General features: G+C 45.0%; 1 protein-coding gene and 1 pseudogene across 1 annotated transcript; both read left to right on the forward strand.

Annotated features, from left to right (window-relative positions):
• The window catches only part of LOC135504142 (membrane-associated guanylate kinase, WW and PDZ domain-containing protein 3-like), a 293136-nt pseudogene extending 288311 nt beyond the window's left edge, over positions 1-4825 (forward strand).
• A 583-nt stretch (positions 4826-5408) lies between these two features.
• Positions 5409-22297, forward strand: LOC135504141 (lysine-specific demethylase 9-like). The gene is made up of 7 exons (XM_064922464.1): positions 5409-6261; positions 6784-7391; positions 15934-16071; positions 17035-17177; positions 19664-19831; positions 20095-20203; positions 20546-22297. Exons 1-7 carry the CDS (start codon positions 5706-5708, stop codon positions 21134-21136), a joined length of 2313 nt encoding a protein of 770 aa, XP_064778536.1. The 5' UTR covers positions 5409-5705; the 3' UTR covers positions 21137-22297.
• The last annotated feature ends 510 nt before the right edge of the window (positions 22298-22807 follow it).

Consider the following 22807-nt stretch of genomic DNA (forward strand, 5'->3'; position numbering starts at 1 on the left):
GGAAAGATTAATTTTGTTGGTGGATTATTGAATGTGCACTTATTTTAGATTTCAAGATGCTTCCCACCTTCACATATTGAATATACAATATATCCCTTTAATATAACTACAGTCGCCAATCTGCTTCAGTATCACAATCTTTACTGTTATTTCTTTCTCAGCTAATTGGATGTGGAACCAATGTCTCACTCACTATGACTCTCAATGCCTTTATTCCAGGTATGAAGGAGAAAGTGAACAATTCACCCTCAAGCTTTCCTAGACTCTCTGCATCCAACCAGCAGTCATCCCCCACCTCTCCATCCTCAATCTCCCTGTCCACCTCCGAGCTGTCCCGCCCCTCCTCCGCCAACAACTCTGCCCCCGAGGAGCCCTCTGACTGGGATACGTCTGCTGCAGCTGCACCCTCCCCCTCCAGGCTGCTGGGGCCCAACAAGGCCAGAGGGCAGCAGCCTCACCACCATAGCCAGAGGAGAGCCAACAGCCCCAACAACAACACCCTCCCCAAGAAAAGTGATTCCTTCACCTCCCACAGCGACAAGCATGCTAACCCCAAGAGATCCACCGAAGTCCAGGCTGAAACCAAGGAGCACTCCCAGAGCCCCAGGAAGACCGACAGAGTAGACCGTGACAACAAGGCAGGGAGTGCTGAACACAAGAATGGCTCAGTGGAGGGAGACCTGAGCAGCGAGAGGAAGGCCCATGGCCAGAGAGAGGGCCGGAAGGGTCAAGAGTGCCGCTCTTCCAGCCCCAGGAAGATGATCTCAAAGAGGGATCCGGAGGCAGCAGTCTCTAGGCAGCCCTCAAAGGGCCAGGAGGGTCAGAGGCACTCTAGGGGACAGCATCCCATCTCCAACCCTGCCCCTGGTAAGGGCACTCAGGGGAGAGAAAGGAGACACAAGGAGGAGGACCCCTCTCACAGACAAGAGAGGGAGACGAGAACCAGCGAGCGCCGCAGGAAGGACACATGGGTGGAGCGAGAGGCAGAGCCTCATAGATCCCAGACACAGAAGGAGAAGACAGGGCTGGACTCAGAGGGCGGAACCCTGAATCGGAGAGAGAGGAGTCAGAGAGAGGGCAAACACAGAGAGGCAGCGGAGGAAGAGAATCAGAGGGACACCAGGGATAGCACCAGTAGTGCTGCTAGCCAGGACTCCACATGCAACAGGAACCCCAGCAGCAAGAAGCAGGCCACCATCACCCCAGGGCCTTGGAAGGTCCCTAGTTCAGCCAAAATCCACTCTCATGTGGAGGGAAACTGATGGATCGTAGACTGACTAACCTGTCCAATACAGATACATACACAGCTTCTACATTTCTGCTCATTTGCAGCATGATGACATTTAGAATGGACCAATGAGGATTGAGAGGATTTAGGCTATTTTGCGTCACTGTGTTACTCCATATCATCACATTGCCTCTTATTGCATATCAGTGCTTCTTTTCACAGTTTGCTTCAGCCAACCTTCCTACAGGCTGTTTTAATGTCCAGAGTTCAGTCAGTTTGTGGCTCTGCAGATGTTGATCTGGAGGATGTGAAGTCCAATCTGTTTTGTACCAATCAGACTCCAACCTGCTGGGAGGAAGTTGGTCCATGTCATGTGATGTATCGTCCTTTCTGTGATGTGAAACTCTTTTGTGGTTGAATGAAAGGAGATGCTTCGTCTCTGATGCTGGCTTTGATGAAGGATGTTGTTGTTTGTCACTACTGTATGAAGGTTTTAAAGACAGACTCTTATCCAGGCAATCACTCTGCATTTTGTGTTCCTGGTGGCTGGTGGGATTGATCCACTGCTATGTACCTGATGGATGTATAAAGAGGTGAGGGTGATTTCTCTTCAAGTCACTGTGAGATCAGGGGGTTTGGGTTTTCAATCATTTTCTGTCCATATCTAGAAATCCAGTCCAGACATGTTAACTGGTATGTAGGCTACATACTCTGTGCAGACTCGGAATCACTGTTGTCATCAGCTTTGCAGTGGATCTTAGATCATTACGGAAAAGCTTTATATGCATATCTATGTGAAGACCAGACACTTGTGGTTAGGTATATTGTTTACTACTACACGTGTGTTTATTATGAAGCATATTGTAATTTATTGAGATTAAATGACAAAGAATAAGTATATATGTGTCCATACTGAGCCATTCCATATTTTGATGTACTGACCACAGGAGGTTGGTGGCACCTTAATTGGGGAGAACGGGCTCATGGTAATGACTGGAGTGGTATCAAACACATAGTTTCCAGGTGTTTGATGGCATTCCATTTACGCCGTTCCAGACATTATTATGAGCTGTTCTAGTGTGTAGAGACATCACCACTGAAAATGTTCATTTGCTTTATTGTAGGAGAACCTTCCTATCCTCAAACTTGTAGTGTATTTGAGGTTTAAAAAGACTTCTGACACTTTCAAATTTCAGTCTTGATTTTTCCCTTACGAAAAATGTATCAACCCCTACAAAAGTGAACATGAATCATAATCCACATAATAATTCACATTTCCTGTTCCTGCAGGATTATTTTCCTACTGTAGCAAACTGGCTCAAATTAAGATCTTACATCTGTACTTCAATTATTGCTCATCACTACTGTGTTTTAGTGTACATTACATTCACGTCACTGTATCAATAACTGTGCCCCCATGTTGGATGAGCCATGTCAATCACTTATGATAATTCTATCCCATATTAGTCTATGATCCGTATACATTGTATTTCTATTCATTCACAGCCCTTTCACATCCTTAATCGGTAATGTTGTTTATTGTAAGCAGCCATTTTAGATCCTCTGGTAAAATGTGTATACTACAAGCTGACAGATGTGTATTTTAGACAGTGCTGTAGCTTTGACTGTACGTTATCTAATATGTGTTTTATTTAGCCAGGTGTTTTCTAATCTAAATGTGGGGTTAAATTAGCTGTATTGGCAGATTGAGGTTAAAAAGTGAGACCTTTGCATTTTTATGACACCACAATTATTCTTCTTCCAACGTGCACATCAAAATGTGCTTTTCATTTTACACCAGTCCAAGATGTTAATATTAAATACATCTAAAAACTACAGTAATACCAAACATATCCTGATATATTCTGGCACACATCAGACCAAGGTTTCCCAAACGCAGCCCTGGGTGCACATTTAGTTTTTTGCCCTACCACTACACAGCTGATTGAAATAGCCAACTCATCATCAAGCTTTGATTATCTGAATCAGCTTTTGTAGTGCTAGGGCAAACACCAAAATGTGCACCCAGGGCAGAGTTTGGAAAACTATGCTTTAGATCAGTGGTTCCCGAACAGCGGTGCGCGGGAGCTCCCTAGGGGAGGGCTCCTGAGTGGTGCAGAGGTCTAAGGCACTGCATCTCAGTGCTAGAGGCATCACTACAGACCCTGGATCGATTCCAGGCTGTATCACAACCAGTTGTGATTGTGCGCCACCCCATGGGACTCCCAATTGGCCAAGCATTGTCTGATTTAGGGTTTGGCCGGGGTAGGCCATCATTGTAAATAAGATTTTGTTCTTAACTGACTTGCCTAGTTAAGTAAAGGTTCAATCAAATTTAAAAAATGTCAAACTCAGTCCGGCTTTAAACTTACTCTTGAAAGTTGTAATAGTAGAATGCACGAGGTACAATTTTGAAATTGACAGTTTCTCTTATGTTAGTTATTGCAGACCTTAGAGGTATTTATAACTTGTCAGAGATGTCCAGATCAACTAGCCCATGTCAGCTACCGTTTTTTATTATGTTTTTTAGCCCATAGATATTGTTGTAATATTTGTGTCACTCAAATAACATTAAACATGGCAAAATATATAGAATCGCAAGAAGCAAGATTAACTTTAAAACTGCAAAATGTTCTTTGCACCCTAAACATTTGTTTGTAGAATTGCAGGAAATAAGCTTTAAGCCTGAGCAATTCTCTCCACGAACAAGAGGGGTGTGAACAGTGCTTGTGCCCATAAAAATAGACGTGGCACGTGAATGCGCAAGGGGGGCACGGGATGTTCCCCAATGCTGGAAAGGGGCGCTGAGTGAAAAAGTTTGTGAAACCCTGCTTTAGACTATAGTGCCCTCTTCTGGAGGAAATAAAGGAATTCCATGCGACAATCCCTGAAATCTACATTTAAATGTTAGACATTTTAATCCAGAGCGATTTACAGGAGCAATTAGGGTTATGTGCCTTTCTCAAGGGCTCTTCGGCCGATTTTTGACCCAGTCGGCTCAGGATTCAAACTAACAACTGTTTTAGTTTCTGGCCCAACTGTCCTAACCGCTAGGCTACCTGCCGCCCCTAATCTGTGTCACGATTTTACAAAATGGTAGAAGTTTACACAATGATAACCTAGTCTGTTTGAGGGCATCGTTATGTGGCAGCTTTGGAAATGATCTGTCAAAACCTTACATTTGAGTGTGTCCAGTTTCAAGTCTTCTCTTTCAATCTACCTTTTAAATCTTGTGATAAAATCTTAGACAAGTTTAAGGATGATGATTTACTCTTCGCGTTATGTTTAGTTTCCCTTGTACCCCCCATCATTCATGTCATGTGTCTGTATATAATAATGTGGCCTTGCATTGCTTCAACAGAAAACAGCCTTTTGGTCTTTACATTCTGTGGTAGTTGTAAATGTTTATACATTGTACAGCACCTGTATAAATACATGCCTTCATTCAGGAAAAACAACTGTAAATCGCTCCATTATTTTTTTTAAGTAATTGACAAGAAAATGATATAAAGTGGTGAGAGAAAATAATGGTCATGGCATTCTGTTCATGCACTGATAAATAAAGTTTTACTGAATAAACGTATTCCATTGTGTGAAGCTTACAGTCATTGGTGTAAAGTGGGTTTTATCGGAGAGGAAGAGGCAACGCAAGAAGGTTTACTCCGCCCAAAATCTGGAATGGTTTAACCCCTATCCCCTAGGTTTTGTATGGCTTAACTACTACCTAAATGTACGTGAGAAACACTCTTTTCACCCCACTTCGATTCCGAACTAAGTTACTTTTTCGTAACAGGTTCCGAGAATTAACATAGCAGGTTAGGAGACATACGTTAATGTTAGGAAAAAGGTTAGGGTTAGTGAAAATCACTTTGTATCGTTTCACCTTGTAAGTGTTTCCCATATGTATACAGAAAAAATATATAAACGTAACAATTTCAAAGATTTTACTGAGTTCAAAATCAGATCCGTTACAGTTCATATATGGAAATCAGTCAATTTAAATAAATTCATTAGGCCCTAATCTGTGCTGTATCCAGGCACAAGTTTACCAGGTCCTGTATGGTGTTGTGAGTTCGATTCCTGGTATCATCCATATGTAAAATGTATGCACCTATGACTGTAATAAAATAATTGGATGAAAGAGCTTGCTAAATGCCATATTGTTGTTATTATTATTATTATTATTATTGTATTATAAAACCAAAGGTGCAAAGAAGGACCCGCAACGTCCTCTATCTCTCCGAGAGTCGCTCAGTTTACCATTACGTCAGCTGTAAAAGTGAGTTTCTCTAAAACACGAACTTCAACTCCCAGACAGCCATGCAACTAACTACAATACTGAGAGTGCGCATGAGCTGCCCATAAACCCGAACGGGTGAAAAACTACAAATAAAATATCACTGAGCGCTTAAATGAACTACAAACTCCCATCGAGTTGCGCAGTATGAATTTCTAGCCCTTTAAATGTACGTGCAAAATGGCTGCGCAGGTCGACTTTGTCCGTATTAAAGTAGAAAATAAGGTAAGGGACGGTCTTGATAAATTTGCCAAAGAAAAGAAGAAGAGGGACCTGTCACCGTCCGCGGATAAACGGATGCGTTCATCCGAGGAGGCAAAGAAAGTAAAGCTCCATCATCATCGGCACCACCATGACCCACAACATGTTCAACAGCAGCAGAATGGCCCACCACAACCACGCGACTCCAGTGCCGAAAAACCTACCCTACAACGACACCAGCAGCAGCATCAGCACCACAACACCAACGATGCAAAGAAGGACTCGCACCTGCAGCCTACTCTGCCTGCGCGGAAGGTGGTACGCGCAGCAGTCAAATTGGACAGGAAGAAAGCACTTCCCCCGGTTCTGCCGCCTGGACTATTCAATTTCACGTCCCTCAAAGTAGCCGAGCCCAAGGACAAAATACAGGAGAGCAAGGAAAAGCACAGGGAGAAAGAGCTCAAACTCAAACCTAAGAAGGAAAACACAGAGGCTAACGTAAAACATGGAGTAGTCCTATATAAGAAAAAGAAAGGTAGGTTATTCTTCTTTCTATTCCATTATATTAGTATGTTACTACTCTTAATGCTTGAATCTTATGCAAAGTTACAATTAAGTCAGACAAACCTATGTTTGTTTACATACGCAAAATAATCAGCCAGGTGATGCACATGCAAGTTCCATGAACTTTATTTTTATTTATATATATATATATGTATATTTATATATATTTTTATACATATGTATTTATTTTTCAATTGCCTGCCTTCTCAGACTCTATGGCACACCCACTGTTGTTAGGCCTACTTTTGTTGCAGAGAAGAAACTATGTAGCGAACGATTGTTCGTTTTGCAATACTCCTAGTTGTCAACCCTGTTACCATATGGCCACCTGGCACCTAATCATCCCCAGCTTCCAATCGGCTCTCCAGGTCGTTGCTCTAACTGAGAATGTGTTCAGTCAACTTGCCTGGTAAAATAAAGAAGTGAACCAATTGCAATATGGGTATTGGCAAATTATGTGCATGGTAATGAGCTATTGTCTTCCTGTCTCCAGAGCCCCATCATGATGAGAACAGTAAGACTCAGTCGCTGGAGGAGTACCTGTTGAGGAAGAAGAAAAAGAAGCAGAGGCACCGTGAGGATGAGCGTGGTAAGACGATCCGCACGTACAACAAGGAGGTCCAGACCGTATATGGCGGTCTGACTGACCACAGTCCTTCAGCCCACCTTGGCCCTGTGAAGGAGGGGAAACACTGCCAGCCTGGTACAGGTGCCAACAACAACCACCTCCCCTTCCTCTCCCCCCAAGACCACTTCATCCGCAGCTCATCTCTGCAGACAGGCACCGTCTACGGACGCTTCATCCATGAGGAGCGCCAGGCCAACGGCGGGGCGTCGGTCCTGCACGCCTACGCTGATGAGCTGTCCTCTCTACGGCCGGGGGAGATGGAGCACTTCGCCCAGGAGTTCCTAGAGCTTGCCTTCACTGAGAGCCCCAGAGGGGCAGCCCGCTACGCCCTGACTGTAGTGCACAGGGCTGCTGCCTTCCTACCTGACTTCCTGGACTACTTTGCCTTCAACTTCCCCTCCACGCCGGTCAAGATGGAGATCCTGGGGAAGAAGGATATAGAGACCACTACTATCGCTAACTTCCACTCTCAGGTATAGCAATACAACATTGTGGAACTGGCCTGTCACTGTCCTTCTGATGTTGCCTGTGTGGGATTTCATATTAGGTTTTGTGTTTGCCTTACATTTAATATTAAGACTGGGAATTGCCAGGGACCTCACAATACAATATTATCACAATACTTACACTGGAATACCATACACGCCCGCAAGGTGGGGGCCCCATGAGCTCTGTGGGCACATAAGCTCTGAGGGCCCATGCGCCTGTTATCGATGTCTATTTTAAAACATTGAATAAATCATTTTGACAGTAACCCTCTAAAAAGTAATTTGTAAATATTTGTAATATATGTTCTAGGAAGCAAACTGTTAGTTTCTTGGGCTTCAGGACAGTGACTAAAAAAGAAAGTGATTGAAAGTATGAGGGGATATCCGTGAACAAATGCCTCTGTGGTCAAGGCTGCGACGGTGCCAGTGCAATGAGTGGAGCTTTACTCAGATGATCATATCAGACCGAGAGCCTGATGCTTCTCAGTTAGTTCTTTATGAGTCTTAGTTTAGAAAACGATCTCTCCGTGGAAGCAACAGTTACAGGGATGGTAAAAACAGCTTGATTGCTGTGGCAACCTCCGGGAAACTGGGCAACCTCCGGGAAACTGGGCAACCTCCGGGAAACTGGGCAACCTCCGGGAAACTGGGCAACCTCCGGGAAACTGGGCAACCTCCGGGAAACTGGGCAACCTCCGGGAAACTGGGCAACCTCCGGGAAACTGGGCAACCTCCGGGAAACTGGGAAACCTCTGGGAAACTGGGCAACCTCTGGGAAACTGGGCAACCTCTGGGAAACTGGGCCGAAGGGAGTTGTGCTTAAAATACAGCAGTTCTGTAGCATCTTTAATTGAGCCACTCATTTTCCTTAATTGCGGGCCTCAACATGTTACGGAAAAATATGAGCTGAGGACAAGTCGTCTGGATACTGGAGAGCAAATACATTGACAGATGCAAATAGATGACCGGCTTTAGCTGACAAAAATTCTTGAGGGCTTGAACAAAAATACCTGTTTGTGATTTCGTTCAAATCAACAACACAAAAAAATATATATATATTTTTTAAATTTATCCCTTTATCTCCCCAATTTCGTGGTATCCAATTGTTAGTAGCTACTATCTTGTCTCATCGCTACAACTCCCGTACGGGCTCGGGAGAGACCAAGGTTGAAAGTCATGCGTCCCACGATACACAACCCAACCAAGCCACACTGCTTTTTAACACAGCGCGCATCCAACCCGGAAGCCAGCCGCACCAATGTGTCGGAGGAAACACCGTGCACCTGGCAACCTTAGCGTGCACTGCGCCCGGCCCGCCACAGGAGTCGCTGGTGCGCGATGAGACAAGGATATCCCTACCGGCCAAGCCCTCCCTAACCCGGATGACGCTTGGCCAATTGTGCGTCGCCCCACGGACCTCCCGGTCACGGCCGGTTACGACAGAGCCTGGGCGCGAACCCAGAGTCTCTGCTAGCACAGCTGTTGTGTATTGTTAGATATTACTGCACTGTTGGAGCTAGGAACACAGCCCTTAACCACTGCGCCTCCCGGGAGGCCCCATTCAAATCAAATTTTATTGGTCACATACACATATTTAACAGATGTTATTGCGGGTGTAGTGAAAAGCTTGTGTTCCTAGCTCCAACAGTGCAGTAATATCTAACAATACACAACAAGATGCACAAATCTAAAAGTAAATGAATGGAATTAAGAAATATATAAATATTAGGATGAGCAATGTTAGTCTAGTGTGTGTGTGTGCGTGTGTGTGTGTGTGTGTGTGTGTGTGTGTGTGTGTGTGTGTGTGTGTGTGTGTGTGTGTGTGTGTGTGTGTATATGGGATGGGATGTATAAACATTATGGACTGTATGTTGGTATACTAAATATTCTGTAGAATGGGCTCCCGAGTCGCGCAGCGGTCCCAGTGCTTGAGGTGTCACTATAGACACCCTGATTTGAATCCAGGCTGCATCACAACCGGCCATGATTGGGAGACCCATAGGGCGTCGCACAATTGGCCCAGCATCGTCCGGGTTGGGCTGGCGTCGGCAGTCATTGTAAATAAGTATTTGTTCTTAACTCACTTGTCAAGATAATGTTTTTATGGTAACCGTGGGAACAACATCCCATACAGTGCATTCTGAAAGTATTCAGACTCATTGACTTTTTCCACATTTTGTTATGTTACAGCCTTATTCTAAAATTGATTAAATAAAACATTTTCCTCATCAATCTACACACAATACCCCATAATGAAAAAGCAAAAACAGGTTTTAATAAATGTTTGCTAATTTATTACAATTACGAAACCGATACCTTATTTACATACAGTTAAAGTCGGAAGGTTACATACACTTAGGTTGGAGTCATTAAAACTCGTTTTTCAACCACTCCACACATTTCTTGTTAACAAACTATAATTTTGGCATGTCGGTTAGGACATCTACTTCATGCATGACATAAGTAATTTTTCCAACAGTTGTTTACAGACAAATTATTTAACTTATAATTCACTGTATCACAATTCCAGTGGGTCAGAAGTTTACATACACTAAGTTGGCTGTGCCTTTTAAACAGATTGGAAAATTCCAGAAAATGATGTCATGGCTTTAGAAGCTTCTAATAGGTTAATTGACATTAGTTGAGTCAATTGGAGGTGTACCTGTGGATGTATTTCAAGGCTTGCCTTCAAACTCAGTGCCTCTTTGCTTGACATCATGGGAAAATTGAAAGGAATCAGCGAAGACCTCGGAAAATAAATTGTAGACCTCCACAAGTCTGGTTCATCATTGGGAGCAATTTCCAAATGCCTGAAGGTACCATGTTTATCTGTACAAACAATGGTACACAAGTATAAACACCATGGGACCATGCAGCCGTCATACAGCTCAGGAAGGAGATGCGTTCTGTCTCCTAGAGATGAACGTACTTTGGTGCGAAAAGTGCAAATCAATCCCAGAACAACAGCAAAGGACCTTGTAAAGATGCTGGAGGAAACCGGTACAAAAGTATCTATATCCACAATAAAACAAGTCCTATATCGACATAACCTGAAAGGCCACTCAGCAAGGAAGAAGCCACTGCACCAAAACCGCCATAAAAAAGCCAGATTACGGTTTGCAACTGCACATGGGGATAAAGATCGTACTTTGTACTCTGGTCTAATGAAACAAAAATAGAACTGTTTGGCCATAATGACCATCGTTATGTTTGGTGGAAAAAGGGGGAGGCTTGCAAGCCGAAGAACACATCCCAATCGTGAAGCACAGGGGCGGCAGCATCATGTTATGGGGGTGCTATGCTGCAGGAGGGACTGGTGCACTTCACAAAATAGATGGCATCATGGGGGGGGGGAAATTATGTGGATATATTGAAGCAACATCTCAAGACATCAGTCAGGAAGTTAAAGCTTGGTCGCAAATGGGTCTTTCAAATGGACAATGACCCCAAGCATACTTCCAAAGTTGTGGCAAAAAGTCTTAAGGACAACAAAGTCAAAGTATTGGAGTGGCCATCACAAAGCCTGGACCTCAATCCTATAGAACATTTTGGGGCAGAACTGAAAAAGTGTGTGCGATCAAGGAGGCCTTCAAACCTGACTCATTTACACCAGGTCTGCCACTTATTGTGGGAAGCTTGTAGAAGGCTACCCGAAATGTTTGACACAAGTTAAACAATTTAAAGGCAATGCTACCAAATACTTATTGAGTGTATGTAAACTTCTGACCCACTGGGAATGTGGTGAATGAAATAAAAGCTGAAATAAGTCATTCTCTCTACTATTATATTGACATTTCACATTCTTAAAATAAAGTGGTGATTCTAACTGACCGAAGACGGGGAATTTTTACTAGGATTAAATGTCAGTAATTGTGAAAAACTGAGTTTAAATGTATTTGGCTAAGGTAAACATCCGACTTCAACTGTAAGTATTCAAACTCTTTGCTATGAGACTTGTAATTGGGCTCAGGTGCTTCCTGTTTCCATTGTTCCACCCTGAGATGTTACTTCAACTTGATTGGAGTCCACCTGTGGTAAATTCAATTGATTGGAAAGGCACACACCTGTCAAAAACCAAGCCATGAGGTCGAAGGAATTGTCCGTAGAGCTCCGAGACAAGATTGTGTCGAGGCACAGATCTGGAGAAGGGTAGCAAAACATTTCTGCAGCATTTAAGGTCCCCAAAATCACAGTGATCTCCGTCATTCTTAAATGGAAAAAGTTTGGAACCACCAAGACTCTTCCTAGAGTTGGCCAAACTGAGCAATCAGGGGAAAAGGGCCTTGGTCAGGAGGTGACCAAGAAACCTGATGGTCACACTTACAGAGCTCTAGAGTTCCTCTGTGGAGAACATTCCAGAAGGACAACCATCTCTGCATCACTCCACCAATCAGGCCTTTATGGTAGAGTGACCAGACGGAAGCCACTCCAGTAAAAGGCACATGACAGCCAGCTTGGAGTTTGCTAAAAAGCACCTAAAGGACTCTGACCATGAAAACAAGATTATCTGTTCTGACGAAACCAAGATTGAACTCTTTTGCCTGAATCCCAAATGTCACGTCTGGAAGAAACCTGGCACCATCCCTAAAGTGAAGCATGGTGGTAGCAGCATCATGCTGTGGGGATGTTTTTCAGCGGCAGGGACTGGGAGACTAGTCAGGATTGAGGGAAAGATGAACGGAGAAAAGTCCAGAGATCCTTGAAGAAAACCTGCTCCAGTGTGCTCAGGACCTCAGACTGGGGCGAAGGTTCACCTTCCAACAGGACAATGACCCTAAGCACACAGCCAAGACAACACAGGAGTGGCTTCAGGACAAGTCTCTGAATGTCCTTGAGTGGCCCAGCCAGAGCCCGGACTTGAACCAGATCGAACATCTCTGGAGAGACCTGAAAAAAGCTGTGCAGTGACGCTCCCCATCCAACCTGACAGAGCTTGAGAGGATCTGCAGTGAAGAATGGGAGAAACTCCCCAAATACAGGCGTGCTGTGCTTGTAGCGTCATACCCAAGAAGACTCAAATTGCTGTCAAAGGTGCTTCAACAAAGTACTGAGTTAAGGGTCTGAATACTTATGTAAATATATTTCAGTTATTTTTTTATACATTTGCAAAAATAACCAAAAATCTGTGTTTGCTTTGTAATTATGAGGTATTGTGTGTAGATTGAGGGGGAGGGGACTATTTAATCCATTTTAAAATAAGGCTCTAACTTAACAAAATGTGGAAAAAGTCACGGGTCTGAGTACTTTCTGAATGCACTGGATGTACTTCGTTATGAACTCAGTCATGGTGATTCTCAAGAGACAACCCGGAACATATCCCAGTCCGTATGATCGTCTTGAAGCATGGATTTCGATTGATCAGGCCAGCATTGAATGGACCTTAGTCCTTTACAGGTGAACCGGCATTTGAGTTGTCCCTTATCTCTGGTATGTCAGAGTCCCTTATCTCTGGTATGTCAGAGTCCCTTATCTCTGGTATGTCAGAGTCCCTTATCTCTGGTATATCTTGGCATGCGTCATTCAAGACTCCATTTTAATTGTGTGCACCTCAATGGACATATAATGCAGAATACTCAGTATAGAAAACAGTCAGACCCGCAACCAGAACCAACAGGCCGTGGTGAAAACATTTAGACAAAAAAAAGAGGACTTCAGGGGAGTCTCTCAAGTTGGATTTAATTTAATTTACCTTGAATATTGCAGCCCGTTTGAATAGGCTATTCAACAATAAATAGTGGCTGAATTTATTCTGAATTCTTTACCTTTTTCCTTAATGTTTGGCTATTTGATCAATCCCTATTAATAAGCTAGTGTTTTGAGGTTGGACGAACTGTATTGTTTGGCATAAATAGACTAGTTTTACACACAACTTCCTATCCAAGCTGGGAGTGATCGTAAGGACGGCTCATGTCATGCCGGTTCAGGTAGCCTTTACAGGACAGTTGTATATTCTGTGGTCCAGAGAAACGGCGTTACGCCAGTGGATACTTACAGTAGGTGCTGATATTATTCGTATTGCGATTCTCACGATTCTATGTGTTTTGCAATTTGCTACTGCAATTGTATTGCGATTTGATGTTCCTAACATATTGCTCACCATACAGTGCATTCAGAAAGTATTCAGACCCCTTCACTTTTTCCACATTTTGTTACATTGCAGCCTTATTCTACAATTAATTTGTTTTTTTCCTCATCAGTCTACACACAATAATAAACGTTTTTAGATTTCTTTGCAAAGTTATATTTTAAAAGAATACATACATAGATAGATATATATATCACAATTTACATAAGTATTCAGACCCTTTACTCAGTACTTTGATGAAGCAGCTTTGGCAGTGATTACAGTTTTGATTCATCTTGGGTATGGTGCTACAAGCTTGGCACACCTGTATTTGGGGAGTTTCTGTCATTCTTCTCTGCAGATCCTCTTAAGCTCTGTCAGGTTTGATGAAGAGCATATTTTTTCTGGTCTCAGTGTGCTTAGGGTCATTGTCCTTTTGGAAGGTGAACCTTCCCCCCAGTCTGAGGTCCTGAGCCCCCTGGAGCAGGTTTTCATCATGGACCTCTCTTTACTTTGCTCCTTTCATCTTTTTCTCACTACTGACTAGTCTCCCAGTCCCTGCCGCTGAAAAACATTCCCACAATGTTGATGCTGCCATCACCATGCTTCACTATAGGGATGGTATTGGTCAGGTGATGAGCAGTGTCTGGTTTCCTCCAGACGTGACGCTTTGCGTTCAGGATAAAGAGTTCAGTCTTGTTTCTCATGGTCTGAGAGTCCTTTAGGTGCCTTTTGGCAAACTCCAAGCAAGCTGTCATGTGTATTTTACTGAGGAGGGGCTTCCGTCTGGCCACTCTACCATAAAGGCCTGATTGGTGGAGTGCTGCAGAGATTGTTGTCCTGTTGGAAGATTCTCCCATCTCCACAGAGGAACTCTGGAGCTCTGACAGAACTCCAATCGGGTTCTTGGTCACCTTCCTGAACAAGGCCCTTCTCCACCGATTGCTCAGTTTGGCCGGATACCAGCTCTAGTAAGAGTCTTGGTGGTTCCAAACTTCTTCCATTTAAGAATGATGGAGGCTACTGTGTCCTTGGGGACCTTCAATGCTGCAGAAATGTTTTGGTACCCTTCCCCAGATCTGTGCCTCGACACAATCCTGCCTCGGAGCTCTAAGGACAATTCCTTTGACCTCACGACTTGGTATTTGCTCGAACCTGCACGGTCAACTGTGGGACCTTATATAGACAGGTGTGTGCCTTTCCAAATCATGTCCAATCAATTGAATTTACCACAGGTGGACTCCCGTCAAGTCGTAGAAACATCTTGTTTTTTATTTTTAATACATTTGCAAAAATGTTTTTAAAAAGCAGTTTTCGCCTTGACATTATGGGGTGTTTAGATTAATGAGGACAAAATGTATTGAATCCATTTTAGAATAAGGCTGTAACTTAAAGGTGAAGGGGTCTGAATACTTTCCAAATGCACTGTATTTCTGCTTCAGAAGGACAAGAGCCATGAGAAATTAGTTTTGATCATTGATGGAAATAAAAGTGCTGAAAATAAATTGTTTCCATATATCAAAAGAAGATGAAAAACAAGCTATGAGGGGGAAAAATCTGGAGTTTTGGTGCAAGTATAGCCGACTAGCACCAAAATAATATGGCCATAATGTCAAAAAGAATATCCCGATATGTAACTGTATCAATGTTTCCCCCCGTCACATAAATATGCTGGCAGACCAACCGTGGTCCTGGAGAGTTACAGGCTGTGGAGGGTTTGTTCCCTCCCATCGTCAAGACCTCAGCCTGATCAAGTGATTGACTGTGAATCAGGTGTTATAGCTTTGTTTAGGTTAGAGCTGTGTACCCACCAGTACTTATCTTACACAAAGTTATGAATGAGCTCAACAGCCAGTCTGTTAGCCATCCAATAGTTATTTCATTCCAAAGTACACCAATGTTAAGTCTATAGCTGAACTCATGCCAAGTTCTCCCTGTTGCTCTGCTCCCTACAGGCCTAATAGAGTGGCTCTAGACTTGTTCCATGACGTTTTACGGTTGTGTTTGACCAGACCAATGGATTTTCATAGGGCTGACACTACCACACACACAGTTTATACTGTGCTCTGTGCAGTTTACACAGACAATTAGCCAATTAGTTTAATGCAGCATTTCCACTGCAATATCCAAGTGCTACTAATGGGTTGAGGGGAGGAAAATGAATGCAAGGCACTGCTTGATTATGTTGCACTAAGTAACTAACTAACTAGGGTTAGCTAAATGTTGGAAAGCCTTGGACAGCTGCATGCGCACCAAACCATCCACCTGGGTCAGTTTTAGTCCAATATCATAATGATATATTAAAGCCTGAAGCCAATGCACATTGGCATTGCATTAATTTCAGATTGAGCCAAATCAACATTACCTCTCCACCTGTGTGCTGACTGTAGTGGGTCGGACCAGGCTGGCCCCATGAAACGGATCAGTCTGGTCTGACCTCTGACCTCTCTCCCTGTCCTGTAGGTGGGGCGGACCTACTGCTCAGGGACGTACCGGGCCGGTCCCATGAGGCAGATCAGTCTGGTGGGAGCCATGGCAGAGGAGGTGGGGGACTACTTCCCAGAGTTCTTGGACATGCTGGAGGAGTCCCCCTTTCTGAAGGTTAGAGGATGAGAGAATGGATGTTGGTGCTTGGAATTTATCAAATGATTAATACAAAACAACCTTCTTTCTATTTATTACTAGCCTCCTGGCCATAGTTTTACAACTGAAATGTAGGTCTATGGTTTATGTGTAGGCCTATAGCCATGGTTGGTTTATGTGTAGGCCTATAGCCATGGTTGGTTTATGTGTAGGCCTATAGCTATGGTTGGTTATGTGTAGGCCTATAGCTATGGTTGGTTATGTGTAGGCCTATAGCTATGGTTGGTTTATGTGTAGGCCTATAGCTATGGTTGGTTTATGTGTAGGCCTATAGCTATGGTTGGTTTATGTGTAGGCCTATAGCCATGGTTGGTTTATGTGTAGGCCTATAGCTATGGTTGGTTTATGTGTAGGCCTATAGCTATGGTTGGTTTATGTGTAGGCCTATAGCTATGGTTGGTTTATGTGTAGGCCTATAGCTATGGTTGGTTTATGTGTAGGCCTATAGCTATGGTTGGTTTATGTGTAGGCCTATAGCTATGGTTGGTTTATGTGTAGGCCTATAGCTATGGTTGGTTTATGTGTAGGCCTATAGCTATGGTTGGTTTATGTGTAGGCCTATAGCTATGGTTGGTTTATGTGTAGGCCTATAGCTATGGTTGGTTTATGTGTAGGCCTATAGCTATGGTTGGTTTATGTGTAGGCCTATAGCTATGGTTGGTTTATGTGTAGGCCTATAGCTATGGTTGGTTTATGTGTAGGCCTATAGCTATGGTTGGTTTATGTGTAGGCCTATAGCTATGGTTGGTTTATGTGTAGGCCTATAGCTATGGTTGGTTTATGTGTAGGCCTATAGCTATGGTTGGTTTATGTGTAGGCCTATAGCTATGGTTGGTTTATGTGTAGGCCTATAGCAATGGGAAACTGACTGAAGTCAGACAAATGTAGTTATTGCTGATCACTGACTCGCTGTCTGTCCAGATGACCCTACCTTGGGGCAGTCTCTCCAGCCTGAAGTTGGACTGTCGTTCCCAGAGTGATGATGGGCCCATCATGTGGGTCCGGCCGGGTGAGCAGATGGTGCCAACCGCTGACATGCCCAAGTCACCCTTCAAACGACGCAGGTAGCCGAAACATCCCAGGACTTTTATCATAGTAACACAGTAATTAATATAGTAATAACATAGTATTATAGTATCATACTATGTGTGACCTAACTCATAATAAGCCTCCTTATAGGAGTATTATTTATTCGTTTGTGACAGTGTAGCTCTACTCCCTCTCTTCGCTACCCATTCCTCCTTTCCTGTTCCCACTCCTCTCTGTCTTTAGTCTCCCTCCATCCCTTTTCCCACTCCTCTCTGTCCTTAGTCTCCCTCCATCCCTTTTCCCACTCCTCCTCTGTCCTCACTGTCTCCCTTCATCCCTTTTCCCACTCCTCTCTGTCCTCACTGTCTCCCTTCATCCATTTTCCCACTCCTCTCTGTCCTCACTGTCTCCCTTCATCCCTTTTCCCACTCTTCCTCTGTCCTCACTGTCTCCCTCCATCCCTTTTCCCACTCCTCCTCTGTCCTCACGGTCACCCTCCATCCCTTTTCCCACTCCTCCTCTGTCCTCACTGTCTCCCTCCATCCCTTTTCCCACTCCTCCTCTGTCCTCACTGTCTCCCTCCATCCCTTTTCCCACTCCCCTCTGTCCTCACTGTCTCCCTCCATCCCTTTTCCCACTCCTCCTCTGTCCTCACTCTCCCTCCATCCCTTTTCCCATTCCTCCTCTGTCCTCATTGTCTCCCAAATCCCTCCCCCACTCTTCCTCTGTCCTCACTGTCTCCCCAATCCCTTTCCCACTCCTCCTCTGTCCTCACTGTCTCCCTCCATCCATTTTCCCATTCCTCCTCTGTCCTCATTGTCTCCCATATCCCTTCCCCACTCTTCCTCTGTCCTCACAGTCTCCCTCATCCCTTTTCCCACTCCTCCTCTCTGTCCTCACTGTCTCCCTCCATCCCCTTTCCACTCCTCCTCTGTCCTCACTGTCTCCCCCCATCTCTTTCCCATTCCTCCTCCTCTGTCCTCTTTCCCATTCCTCCTCCTCTGTCCTCACTGTCTCCCTCCCATCTCTTTCCCATTCCTCCTCCTCTGTCCTCACTGTCTCCCTCCCATCTCTTTCCCATTCCTCCTCCTCTGTCCTCTTTCCCATTCCTCCTCCTCTGTCCTCACTGTCTCCCTCCCATCTCTTTCCCATTCCTCCTCCTCTGTCCTCTTTCCCATTCCTCCTCCTCTGTCCTCACTGTCTCCCTCCCATCTCTTTCCCATTCCTCCTCCTCTGTCCTCTTTCCCATTCCTCCTCCTCTGTCCTCACTGTCTCCCTCTCATCTCTTTCCCATTCCTCCTCCTCTGTCCTCTTTCCCATTCCTCCTCCTCTGTCCTCTTTCCCGTTCCTCCTCCTCTGTCCTCACTGTCTCCCTCCCATCTCTTTCCCATTCCTCCTCCTCTGTCCTCACTGTCTCCCTCCCATCTCTTTCCCATTCCTCCTCCTCTGTCCTCACTGTCTCCCTCCATCTCTTTCCCACTCCTCCTCCTCTGTCCTCACTGTCTCCCTCCATCTCTTTCCCACTCATCCTCTGTCCTCACTGTCTCCCTCCCATCTCTTTCCCACTCCTCCTCTGTCCTGACTGTCTCCCTCCCATCTCTTTCCCATTCCTCCTCCTTTGTCCTCACTGTCTCCCTCCCTCCCATCTCTTTCCCACACCTCCTCTTTCCTCAATGTCTCCCTCCCGTCTCTTTCCCATTCCTCCTCCTCTGTCCTCACTGTCTCCCTCCCATCTATTTCCCACTCCTCCTCCTCTTTCCTCACTGTCTCCCTCCCATCTCTTTCCCACTCCTCCTCTCTGTCTTCACTGTCTCCCTCCCATCTCTTTCCCACTCCTCCTCTCTGTCCTCACTGTCTCCCTCCCTCCTATCTCTTTCCCACTCCTCATCTGTCCTCACTGTCTCCTCCCTCCCATCTCTTTCCCATTCCTCCTCCTCTGTCCTCACTGTCTCCTCCCTCCCATCTCTTTCCTATTCCTCCTCCTCTGTCCTCACTGTCTCCCTCCCATCTCTTTCCCATTCCTCCTCCTCTGTCCTCACTGTCTCTCCCATCTCTTTCCCATTCCTCCTCCTCTGTCCTCATTCCTTTCCCATTCCTCCTCCTCTGTCCTCACTGTCCCATCTCTTTCCCATTCCTCCTCCTCTGTCCTCACTGTCTCCCTCCCGTCTCTTTCCCACTCCTCTGTCCTCACTGTCTCTTTCCCATTCCTCCTCCTCTGTCCTCACTGTCTCCCTCCCATCTCTTTCCTATTCCTCCTCCTCTGTCCTCACTGTCTCCTTCCATCTCTTTCCCATTCCTCCTCTGTACTCACTGTCTCCTCCCTCCAATCTCTTTCCCACTCCTCCTCTGTACTCACTGTCTCCCTCCCATCTCTTTCCCACTCCTCCTCTGTCCTCACTGTCTCCCTCCCATCTCTTTCCCACTCCTCCTCTGTACTCACTGTCTCCTCCCTCCCATCTCTTTCCCACTCCTCCTCTCTTCCTCTTCTCTGCTGATGGTTGACTCTCCCTTTCCTCTATAGGTCCATGAATGAGATAAAGAACCTTCACTACCTGCCCAGGGCCAGTGAGCCTAGAGAGGTGCTGTTTGAGGACCGAACCAGGGCTCATGCTGACCACGTGGGCCAGAGCTTCGACTGGCAGAGTACGGCAGCAGTGGGCGTGCTGAAGGCTGTGCAGTTTGGGGAAGGGTGAGTTTTTACTGAAAGTAGGGCAGTTTGGGGAATGTTGAGTGTTCGGGAAGTGTTTGGTATTCATTCAGGTCTGCTTGGCTCTCAGCTGCAATGCAGTATGACTATGATGGTGAAATAATTCCAGTTTGGGATGTTTCATCCAGTGTTTCTGTTGTCATCATGGACTCCTGTTATTTGTTAAACTAATTTGTCTCTTCACCCTTGATTCCACATTGTATCAACATTTGCGTAGGTGTGAACTAAAGGTCTTTGATCTACAGGAGTGCGCGTCCGAGGATAACCAAAGATGTGGTGTGTTTCCACGCAGAAGACTTTAACGATGTGGTCCAGAGGCTGCAGCTGGATCTGTACGAGCCCCCTGTGTCTCAGGTAGGAACTGAGCTCTTATTGAACCTTGAATCTGTTAGGGTGATGCATGAACCTCCTCTATATGGGATCATAGCAGATCAGATGTCTGACAGGATCAGACTTGAGGGGGAACGCCTTGGCGTGGATGACATAATAGGCCATTTAGTGAGTCATTTTAGAGCTTTAATTTGCAGAACCTTTATTCTGGTCCCAGAGAATGACCAATTCTGCATGATATTCTCTGGAGTTTTCTGGAATTCAGTTCAGTGTTGAAGATACCAGGCAAGCGTGACAGGACAGACGTAGTGCTGCTGTGTGGGAATGGATCAGGTGGACCTACTTCTAATCCTCGTCTCTCTGCAGTGTGTCCAGTGGGTAGATGATGCCAAGCTGAACCAGCTGAGGCGGGAGGGTATCCACTACGTGCGGGTGCAGCTGTGTGACGATGACATTTACTTCATCCCCCGTAACGTCATCCACCAGTTCAAGACTGTGTCGGCAGTCTGCAGCCTGGCCTGGCACATCCGCCTCAGACAGTACCATGACGAGAAGGACTGCGGAGAACACGCCCTACACAAGCCCAACGACCAGAGCACAACAGCGGATCAAATCTTCTCATCCTTCCCGGCCCAGCCAGATGCCAAAGTGCCCCACTGTGCCGGTCTGCAGGCACAGAGAGACAAGACTGAGGAACCAGTATTTCAGAGGCCTACTACTTCACCTAGAGAACCCCGGCCAGCCCGTCCTCAGTCTGCCAAGTCTGCACACCTGCCCCCTCCCGTCCTGGGCATCAGCCCCTTGCCACATGCTCCCTCTGGTTCTGGTTCTAAACCCTCCACTGTAGAGCCGAGGCTTCCACGGCCCCTGGTCTGGCCTCCCCCTGGTCTAGACTACAACTCCCCACGACCCCACCATGATGACCAGCATCACCGCCCCACTGACTTCTCCAAATGACCTTCCCTCCCCTTTACTCCTTTAACTATGTTTACTACCCTCTAAGGAAGAGCAGTTTATTTAAAGGAATGTGACTGTGTGCGGTTATGACACTTTCTGAAAATGTTATTCTTGAACTTCTTCTCTTTTAAATTATTCAGATTAATTATAAAGTATTATTTTTATTTGTAAATACAGTATCAGAGACAAGCTTAGAAATCTTTTTTTTCTTAGCCAAAGTGTGAAATGTTCATTTAGGAACATTTGTCAGAAAAAGTGTCTGTTTATTTGTTAGTACCTGAAACTGATGTCCCTCTGGGGAGTTTCCTAACTGGCTTCGAGAGTTACCAAGTTACCAAGGCAACTAGCTTTGCCAGTCGAGAGAGACGACCAAGGTGTACAGTATATCATGTACATTGCCTAATTGTTTTTTAGATAAAAGTGCCTGCCACCCGAAGAACAGCAATCAGTCTCAAATACATATATATATATTTTTTCATTCTTAGAGTAGCCTTCTTGAGGCTTCCTGTCATGGTGAATGTAAAAGGATGTATTTTTTTTTGTGTTGAAATTCACATTTAAGATATTTTTGTTAAACTTATTTTTGTCTGTGCTTCACAAATGCAGAGTTGGCCTGCATTTTTATATTGGATTGTGGATTAATATATTTTTTAGATGTAGGTGTACTGTAAAAAAAAATGATACTGTTAACAATGAATACATGTTCTGGGGTTTGACACTGACGTTGATAAAGTACAATAGTTTATGTCCAAAATATTGTCCAACCTTCATCCATTTCTATCAATGTTATGCCACGTTTGAAAGTTTTATTACTGTCCTTTAAAACTGTCCCTTTCCTTTACTACTGTCCCTTTCCTTTACTACTGTCCCTTTCCTTTACTACTGTCCCTTTCCGTTACTACTGTCCCTTTCCTTTACTACTGTCCCTTTCCTTTACTACTGTCCCTTTCCTTTACTACTGTCCCTTTCCTTGACTACTGTCCCTTTCCTTGACTACTGTCCCTTTCCTTGACTACTGTCCCTTTCCTTGACTACTGTCCCTTTCCTTGACGACTGCCCCTTTCCTTGACTACTGTTCCTTTCCTACTGTCCCTTTCCTTTACCACTGTCCCTTTCCTTGACTACTGTCCCTTTCCTTGACTACTGTCCCTTTCCTTGACGACTGTCCCTTTCCTTGACTACTGTTCCTTTACTACTGTCCCTTTCCTTGACTACTGTCCCTTTCCTTGACTACTGTTCCTTTACTACTGTCCCTTTCCTTGACTACTGTCCCTTTCCTTTACTACTGTCCCTTTCCTTGACTACTGTCCCTTTCCTTGACTACTGTCCCTTTCCTTTACCACTGTCCCTTTCCTTTACCACTGTCCCTTTCCTTTACCACTGTCCCTTTCCTTTACCACTGTCCCTTTCCTTGACTACTGTCCCTTTCCTTTACCACTGTCCCTTTCCTTGACTACTGTCCCTTTCCTTGACCACTGTCCCTTTCCTTTACCACTGTCCCTTTCCTTGACTACTGTCCCTTTCCTTGACTACTGTCCCTTTCCTTGACTACTGTCCCTTTCCTTGACTACTGTCCCTTTCCTTGACTACTGTCCCTTTCTTACTACTGACTACTGTCCCTTTCTTTACTTGACTACTGTCCCTTTCCTTGACTACTGTCCCTTTCCTTTA

The sequence above is a fragment of the Oncorhynchus masou genome, chromosome 18 (assembly GCF_036934945.1).
Source record: "Oncorhynchus masou masou isolate Uvic2021 chromosome 18, UVic_Omas_1.1, whole genome shotgun sequence".
NCBI lineage: Eukaryota > Metazoa > Chordata > Actinopteri > Salmoniformes > Salmonidae > Oncorhynchus > Oncorhynchus masou.